We start from the raw sequence: 10009 nt of genomic DNA on the forward strand, positions 1-10009 counted from the left end.
AAATGCATTATTTGAAATTGGCATAGTATTACTTTATTTTGATCAGAATATAATGTAAAAAGATGACATCAAGAAGAGGCAATATTTTTCCTCAAAAAGGAAAACCGATTAAATTATTTATATGGCAGGACCAAAGAAAACCAGAGAAAACTTTATGTTGTTTCAATCATATGCTAATATGTTACTTAATTTTCAACAGTTTCTATAAATTTTAGATTCTTTAAGTGATTTAGCTTTGCCTAATAATTACCTCAACCTATAGTTTGGCTCTTTATGCAACTTCCAAACAGGAAATGATGTCTCCATACTACTACAGATAGTAAACCACCCCACTGTCCTCCAGTAAAGAAGTGATTACCCTTCCCACCTATAATAAGTGTGGCATGGTATCAGAGACAGAGTGAGGGTGGGCTGACACAATTCTGATGATATATATGTCATCAGAGTATAGAAATTCCTCCTCCCCCCAAAAAAAGGGAAGGATAAGGAAAAAGCAATCCACAGGAGAGGATTGCTTCATATCAAAACTAAAAATGAGACTTGGTTGAAAGTTGTCAACTGATTATTTATTAAATTATTATTGATTCATTTAATTTTAGGTTAAACACCCATAATACTTGAAAAATATATGATTTATCTATCTTTAATATGTAGCTATTGGATTTATTATTATTATTATTCTATGATATACTTGAAGCACTTTTGAAAACATTCATAAAATTTAACTACAGATCTTAATTTGTAGAAAACCATAATTTGTAAAACTAGTCTGCTTTAGAGTGCTTTCAGTATATCTGTTGTGCATGTACAACATACATATGTATTTGTGTGCATAACTGATATTACACAATTAATATTATTAGGTTTCTTTTTCTCACCATCAAACATTGTTAAAATAGATCATTTTAAATGTAGAAGAAAATATGAATTTACTCATTATATATTGTCATCACAGATAGTGCATTTCTTTATAACACTACCAATTCAGTTGGTTAATTTTTTTCTAGATTTGCCTTTTGATTGCCATCATTGATTGTATTTAACATTTTTTCAATGTCTAAATACAAATAATGGTAAAAAAAAAAAAAAAAAAAAAAAAATTGAAAATAAGATTTTGAAGCAGTCATAAATATAAATATAGAATCGACTTGTGACAGTGCAAGACATATGTGAATTATTATTATTAATTGTACTTTTTAGATAGATATTAATTAGATTGATTTAATAATATCTTTTTTTAATCATATGTTGATTTATAAATCCTACTTCCAGCATAGCATTGTGTAGGATGTTATGTTAATGCAAAATCAGGCTTGAAAGTGATAAATTACTAATGAGTTATGACTGAATAAGTTATCTTAATGTAATTTTTGTTTTGTTTTATCTAATACTTCTATTAAAATATGCAAGACAGATTTAAAGAAAAATTTTAATCCTGTTCCCATCTGTATATATTAATAATGCTTCATTATATATAAAACCTTATATAGTAAAATCATTCCAAAGTAAAAAATTTCTAATGCTTTTCAATGTCTAATGTCAATTTATTATTCACAATGCCTTAGAACCTAATAAAATTTTCTAATACAAAATGCATAAATAATTCTTTTACTAGAATTATAGTGGTGTGAATGAAGAAAGTGTAAGTTGTATTGTGAGATTATTCTTTCTTAGCTTTAATGGGTTTAATTTGACAACAGTGCTTTATATTTTCTTTTCTATTAGTACAATATTTTAAATGAATAGCTCAATGTAAAACAGGTTTTTTCTGGCCTTTAACCCAATATTTGAATGCTATCTTAAAAGGAAACAAGTAGTGAATTTAAAAAAAAAATTGATAAAAGCAATAATAAATTATGTATTAAGCAAAATGTTGTTGCTTAGGAATGAACAACACGAAGTTGATGAATAATAGTCAAGAAACTGGGTTATATTTAGGTAAGCAGCCATCAGAAACTTTGGCTGAATTGTGTTAATAAATGGATTGAATAATTCGATAGTCTACTTATTGCAGCTATTGAAAACACATGTTAATTATATATATTTTTTCCTTTTAAGTGATCTGTACATACATCCCAACCCCCTTAGGGGAATACACCCACCTTGTGACGATTACGGTCATCACACCCCTCCCATTCCTAGCCCTGATGGACTTTAATGGAGGTCGTCTTTTGACCCTCTAACTTTTTACATCTCACAGTAATAAGCCAGGCCTTGTTGGGATGCCACCAGTGTAAATGCCTTGGTATACATTTACATCAGTGTATTATGACTCAGCTTTTGCCTTCGCTGTTGGCTTCTGTCGGACATCTTGACTGTCTTACTTCGTTGCCCTCTGAACTAGCTATTCAAGTTCACGGAAGCACGAACCCCACGCCTAGTTCATTTAAACTGAGCTATTGTGAGTAAAGGCCTCATAATGTTTGAGGCAAATTTAGTAAATAATATACCACAAGAAATGTTGTTCACAACAACATAATTTATTGCTAGTTCCCTTAGTGAACTCAACTTTGTAGTTCAAACCCCTGACTTGATCTGTACATCCTAACTCCGTAGGGGAAGACGCTTCCAGTCACCACAACCCCCCCATTCTTAGCCCTGATGAGCTTTAACAGGAGTTGTCTTTCGCCTTCTAACTTTTTACATCTCATACTAATAAGCCAGGCCTCGTTGGGATGCCAGCGATGTAGATGCTTCTGCAGACATTTACATAAATGATTTTCAAACTCAAATTTTGCCTTCGCTGTAGGCCTCGTCCACACATCTTGAATGTCCTACATCGTTATACTCTGAACTAGCTAACAGAGTTCACGTAAGCACGAACCCCGCGCCTAGTTCTATTTTTAATTTGAGCCAATTTCTAGTAAATGTCTTGTAAAATGTCTAGTAAATGTCAATTTAACAAAAACATACCACCAGAAATGTTGTTCACAACAACAAAATGTAGTCCTGGTTCCCTTCGTGAACTCAACTTCAGTTCATACCCCCTGACTTTGGATCTGTACATACAACTGACTGTCTACACATATTTTAAATGACTTAACAGTTTTAGGTAGACTGACATGAGTAACAAGTAAACACTTACAAAATGAATAAAAGTATCCCATGTAAAACTTATTATGGAAAGTAACATGAAGTGGTTTTCTATTACTGTTTTCAGTAAGCTAAATGTATGGTCATATGAAACTTTGACCATACCAAGCTCACCAAAAAATGCTTTATATTCACACATACACTTTCATTTTCTTCCCACAGGGAATGATTGCATAGTGAATGTCATTACTGTCCCTCATACATGCTGTTCCTCAGGTCACATGGCAGTCATAAGAAAAACTGGCATAGATACCTAAAGTAACAGATTTATTTACCCCATTCTGTCATGAAACAATCTGTTGTACACATCTTTTCAACTCACCAGTTAGACTTTTTTTATTTTCCCATTTGTGAATAAAGTCCTTTAAAGTGAAAACTTGCCAAAGCAGATTTTTTTTTCTTGTTTAATAGTTACCATTTTAGAAAGGTTTTACTATATCAATTTATTGTTGAGAAATTTTCACCTACATGATCTTTTTCAATTTTTATTGTTAAGAAATCTTTCAAATTGTAGACATTTTTGTATACTATTAGGTGGTTCATTATTGTTCAGAGTCATTTGAAAACAGTAAATTACTCATACTTAGATTAATAAACCAACACCAATATTCTGGTTAGTGTTGGTTTTACATATACATGTAAAATGTTAAACAGATTTTATAAAAAAATTTATCATACTGGTTTTTTAATCATTTATCTATTGAAGAACGTTGGTTCAAACAAATCACATTTGTAATAATGAATCAGAATAATAGTCTATAAATGTACAAGAAATGTGATATTGAAATAATCTAGAAGGTGATTATTTTTATATGATTTTAAGAAGTTTTGTTAATTGGCAAGATTTCTTCATGTTTTTATATTCACTATCTAAAACAGATAAAAATATTTTTATATAATAGATTTCTGTAAAGAAATGGCGGCCTTCCTTACTGGATATGAATATTTTTGAATTCAAGCAATTATTTTTTCGTCGATTGACCCAAAATTGGTCACCCATAAATGTAACACTTGTAGTAGTTACTTGCAACTCAAGGAGTTAACTAAATCACTCTTAAGCAATACCCTTCGGCCTCTGTGGTGTGAGTGGTAGCATCTTGGAGGTCCCAGATTCAAATCCTGGTCAGGCATAACATTTTCATCTGGAGGTCCCAGATTCAAATCCCGGTCAGGCATAGCATTTTCACACACGCTAGAAATCATTCATCTCATCCTCTGAAGCAATATGTAACTGTGGTCCCGGAGTTATACCTTTTTTATGACATTATTTTAACATTATTTAATTGTTATTGCACCCTTTATTGTATATTGCTGTGTATGTGAATACCATAATTTTATTCTGTTTTAAAATTACAAAATTAATACATGTAGAATTTTCTGTTCACATTCATATAGAAATATGTTTTTAATAATTTTTGGTGAGCACTTCTTAATGAAAAACCCTTGTCATAAATCACAGAACATATGTTAGTATAAGTGAAAGTAGATTCAGAAAACTACGTTTTATAAAAATCCCCACCATTCAAAAGGCTATTCAGATTGACAAAAAACCATTTACTGTATACTGTTATTCATTACGAATCGATATGTGTTACATGTTTACCGATATCATTTGTCAGGAAAGATATTTATAGACCTCAAGTAAAAGTGATGTATTTATGACCACAAATTCCTTTTTTTTTTGTGTGCCGTATATCATAATTTATTATGTGCTTCAATACATTGATATGCTGCTAGTAAGATAAGCTATTTTTGTAAATAATAAATAAATCCGTAATCCTCATAGCAATTATAATACACAAGTCTCACACACACATACAAACATCCACACACACACACACACACACACACACACAAGCACATTTCTGAAAAAAAAAATTGTCATATTCTTTCTAGTCTAAATAAAACATTTTACATTGTATAAATGTCGTTCAAATTGTGTAATAAAACCGATTCCTTTGTGAATATAAAAAAAAATAACCGACTTAGATGCCATATAAAATGATTTTGTAACAGTGTTTTAAAACTGATGCCGTACATAACCAGTTCCAAGGCTCTGAAAAGGTTAAAAAAAAGTTGTATTTAAATGGGTTCATCATACATTCAGCTAAATGTTGGTTTAGACTATTTTAGTATTTATTAGATTCTAATTTATACTTTTTCTTTTTTTTAATGAATGAAGAAGTAGTTTATAACAAAGATCATAAAGATTTGGTTAACAGTGAGATTTTCTGTTCTATTAATTAATAATAGCTTGTTGTCCCTTTTCTCCTTCGTTTTTTTTTTTTTTTTTGGCTTTGATTACAGAAAATGCATCAAAACAAAAACCTACGCAGATTGTTACCAGCTGGGAGCATTTCAAAGGTAGCATATTTCCAATGTAAAAGTAAATTGAATGATGCTCTGTCAGTGCTTTGTGAATTTATTGATACTATATCACAAAACTAACTGCAACTTATTTTTGCTTTAATATTCATGTAGTATAGTTGTACTAAATAAATAATAAATTAAACTTTTAAAACTACACAAAAATAGAATATTATATCTTTTTAATACAAACCATTTTTAGTTATTTTGTAGTTTGTGGACTATTAAAGCATCTAGCATCATTATTGGGACATTTTTCTTACTGTTGTACCATTTAAACAACATTATTTTTTATGCATTGTTTTTCTGAAATATATTGCTTAATATTTTTTTCTTTTCATTCTACCTTTCAGTTTTTTTATGGTGTAAATTTAAACTATATGTGTTCAGAAATTTTAGTGTTTCATTTTCATATATGGAAAAGGTTTTATTCTAAAGTAACATCTATATATTTTAACTTCCTATCTCATGCTGTTTTGCTTAAGTTCAATTTTATTATCTCTTTTTCTGTCATTATTACCAATACGCTATAAGCAACACCGTTTGGCTACTATTAAAATATTTTATTGTGTATGGTTTAATATTATGGTGAATTTTATAAATTTATTACTTAAGGGTGTTATTTTAAATAATTTTTAATTAAGTAATGAATACATTACACTGAGTTAATTCTTTAAAATATCTTAAATAATTACTTTCAAGTAAATTATAAAACAAATTTGAAATTGTATTACATTAAAATGAAGGTGAACTCTTAAATTTTTTCCTACATTCTTATAGATGTTCAATGTTCAATCTATCTTTATTGTACTACATTTCATCGAGTATATGTGTGTGTTTGTTACAATCAATCGTGTTATGGCATAAGTGATGGCCAACGTTTCAAAATTTTTTGAGCAAGGGTACTTTTAAGATTTGCGAATTTGCGAATCCCTATAAGGAAAAATTGTACAGTTTAGATCCTTTTTTCAGTATGCAACTTAATCATAAGTTGCATTGTATCTTATGTGGTAAAAAGTTCTATCTAGGTACCACTTACCCTTTTTTGTAGTGATAGGTTCATTAGCTGTCATGTTAATCAATGTAATCATCCCTATTTCATTATCCATTGTTTCAGACAGTTTTTCAACATATCCGTGTTTTATTATTGTCCAGCGATGGTGGACTTAGATAAGAATGATGAATTAAGCAGCTCGACCTTTGAAACAACACAACATACCATACTCACCTTTGGATGTGTGTAGGCTATGCATACAAGCTTGTCTTAACATAACCCGAAACTCTTCACTTGGCATGGGATATCCTGCAAGATTTGCTGTACTCAGGAATTTTTCATCCCAAAACTTTTCATGATACGGCTTGTTTCCAAAGAAACAGCACCCCTCTTTATGCAAAAATCACAGCAACTAGTGAAATATGGAAAACAAGCAGAGTAAATCAAATATTTTGGAAGTTATGATGCATGGGTCTTGAAATTCGGCTCACATCACTGTTGCACTGTCTCAAGAAATTTTAATGCATTCTAACATACAATGCTTTTCATATTGTCTCAGTTCAATCTTTACTATTACTGCCAACTAGAGAGAAATCATAGTGACTATGTGCAGATGGTTTCTTTAACATTAATTTGAAAAATATACCTTCCTTCACTTTAATGTAATACTTAAGTAGTATTTGTTTAATAGTAATATATGAGTGATAACTATTTTAAAAGCTTTATAGACTTATGAATAACCCAGTATTTTATTACGCTTTTCGATGTTAGACTTTTATAAAGAATGAATGAATGAGGCAATGTTGCCATGTTTGTAAATATCTCATTTTATGTTTTGTTGCTCACGTACTAAAATTTAAATGCATTCAACATATAGTAAAATATGCACATGTTAACCATATTCTTATACTGTAAAAGCTAGCTGTATTATATATAACTTGATTCTCATGAATTAAATTAGCATAATAGAGGATTCATAAATGCATCGGTATTACAATTTATTTTTTTTTTTTTTTTTAAGGAGATATAAACTGTTGTCATTTATCGGTAATGCTTACATAAAAAAAATAATAAAAAGCTATCAATCAGAAATTGTGTCATATTTTGGAGGTAAAAGCATCAGTAGAACTATGATTTTTGATGAAACAGGTTGCAGGTCAACATTTACAACATGCTCTTTGAATACCAAATTTTTGTTTGTTTATTAGTGATTTTGAACATATATTTCAGTCATGTATCTGGTTATTTATTTGTATATTTACAAGTTTTTAAGAATAGCAGCATATTTATTAATATAATTTTTTTTTAATAGAGAGTACTTTAGAGTGGTAAAAATTGTTAAAACAATTTTTTTTTTAATAATTACGGTTATTTTTGTGTATTCCCTCATATATAGTAATAATTTAAAAATATGGGAGAGTAGTTAAAAGATACATGATAGAAGATGATGGGTAAGACAGTGGAATGATTTCCCCCTATCATTTAACGTAATGATGAGGTAACATAATTTCTGAACGATCTGTAATATAAAATTTGTAAATAAAAAACGTAATAACGTATGTTACATAGAATGAATAAATTTCAGAGTTGACTTGGTCATCTTCTTCATATTTGATATATAGGTTTTCTTTTATTTTTGTAGCGTTAAACTGTAAGGTTATTCTAAAAAATGTTAAATTGACTTATCATGTTAAAAAAAAAAAATATTTCAAATTGTCTTAATAGTGAATATGTTAGTTGAAAGACAACTTTTATAGAATCTATTGTTAAATGTATAATAAGTAGATGCGTCTCTCAAATTTGATTAGTTTTCTGTTTTCTTATATGTTCAATTTGTATCTGTTTTTTCTTAGGTATTTGATGATGTAGCAGTTGAATTGACTATGGCAATTCTTCAGTTTTTTAATTCAAATCCACCAGAAGAACAATTATTCAGATGTATGAAAGCATTAGCACGTTTCTGCCAAATATCATCACAAGATGTCCCCCAACTTATACAGATGATTGGACCTGAACCAGCCAACTTCAAAGGAAGATCAGAAAGAGTTGATAATTACATTACAGAGATCTCAAAAAAATTACGTTGACTGAATTTTCATTTGTCAATCGTGATTTATAAAGTTATTGAAAAAAGTGCATATGATTTTTTTATGATGTTTATAGAATATTACAATCCCTATATTAATATGTTAATATTTTCCGTACCTGATTTACATTTATAAGCTGGAGGGTACATTCAGTGTTGTTTGCTCATTCGGTGAACATTTTTTCTCTTAAAATTTTGTTTTTTTAATTAGTTATAACATTGTTGCTTAATATATTTGATTGTTTAAAAAAAGTACATGTAAATTTAATACTTATTAACAGGTTGGCTCTCATAAATATGACTTGCTGTATTCTTATATAACAAAATAAAACTAAAATATTTTTTTATTGGGTAAGCCTTTCTATGAGATAAGTGTATTTTACTCTTATAATACACACTGCTAGAAATAGAGATAAAGTTTATTAAATATTATTTTGGTTTAGGATCCTAACTAGTTTTTTCTTCATTAGTATCATATATGCGATTTTATTTTAATTTGTTCATTCTTTTTATTTGCTGTAATTTTATAGTGATTATGTTATTTTAAAACCATATAATCAACATCATTAAGAAAAAAATTTACTAGCACATAAAGAAAAATATACGACATCAACCTGTAAAATTATTATTTATACTTTATTACTTTTTTTTTATTAACTTATCTGTATATGTAACAAGATTTAATATTCACTGTATAATAACTTAAGCTTTTTAATTCATAATATTTTATTAATAAGTAATAAACAACTAATTAAATAATAATAGAATTTTAAGGAAAATGTGACATATTTAACCAAATCCTTTTTAAAAAATAATGTTTTAATAATCCTTTTTAAAATGTTGAGATATATAATCTAAGTGTAAAAAAATATTTTTTGCCAGTACTATCTTGTAATTTTTTTTTAATTTTATTATTTCATGGTTGTATTTTTAAAAGATCAGATAAATTTATTTTTTGTATCATGTGTGTCATTATTTTTTTTATATATGTTATATATTATGGTGCAGTGTTTATAAATTTTATTGCATATTTTGTTTAATATTGTATTTAAATTATAGTTAGTCTTTAATTTGTTTCTAATTTAAAAAAAAAAATTATCTTTTATTAGCTTAATTTAACATTTTTGTTTACAGTTAATTATTGTTTGATAAAATTAATGTATCTGGGCATTATTATTTATACAAAAGTAAATAAATCCTTACACCATTTCTTTTATACTTTCCTTATAATTTTTTGTAACACAGAGGTTATTCCCAATTCTTTCCTCAGACTGCGAATGTTTAAGGGAAATGCTTATCTAGTTGCCATATTGTTTACAGTTGTTGCACGTTTTTCGGTATACACTGGGTATACCGATTATACCATCACAATCAAATGTTGCAACATTTCCTGTTCAAGATGGAAAGTCCAGTATCCAATATATGTATTCAATCCTTGAATCTCTCATCTCTGATTGTTATCAACAACC

At 28.4% G+C, this 10009-nt stretch overlaps 1 protein-coding gene across 10 annotated transcripts in view; it reads left to right on the plus strand.

The window, feature by feature from the left end:
* The window catches only part of LOC142330480 (uncharacterized), a 133598-nt gene extending 123842 nt beyond the window's left edge, over positions 1-9756 (plus strand). For 8 of the 10 annotated variants that reach the window (XM_075375749.1, XM_075375755.1, XM_075375748.1 and 5 more), the window contains 2 exons: positions 5401-5457; positions 8308-9756. In XM_075375749.1, the coding sequence (XP_075231864.1) occupies positions 5401-5457; positions 8308-8541 (291 nt within the window). In that variant the 3' untranslated portion in view covers positions 8542-9756. The remainder of the gene's footprint in view (positions 1-5400; positions 5458-8307) is intronic. The other 2 variants (XM_075375752.1, XM_075375753.1) reach the window with 1 other exon arrangement.
* Positions 9757-10009: the final 253 nt, after the last annotated feature.

Source organism: Lycorma delicatula, chromosome 9 (genome assembly GCF_047948215.1).
Source record: "Lycorma delicatula isolate Av1 chromosome 9, ASM4794821v1, whole genome shotgun sequence".
Taxonomy (NCBI): domain Eukaryota; kingdom Metazoa; phylum Arthropoda; class Insecta; order Hemiptera; family Fulgoridae; genus Lycorma; species Lycorma delicatula.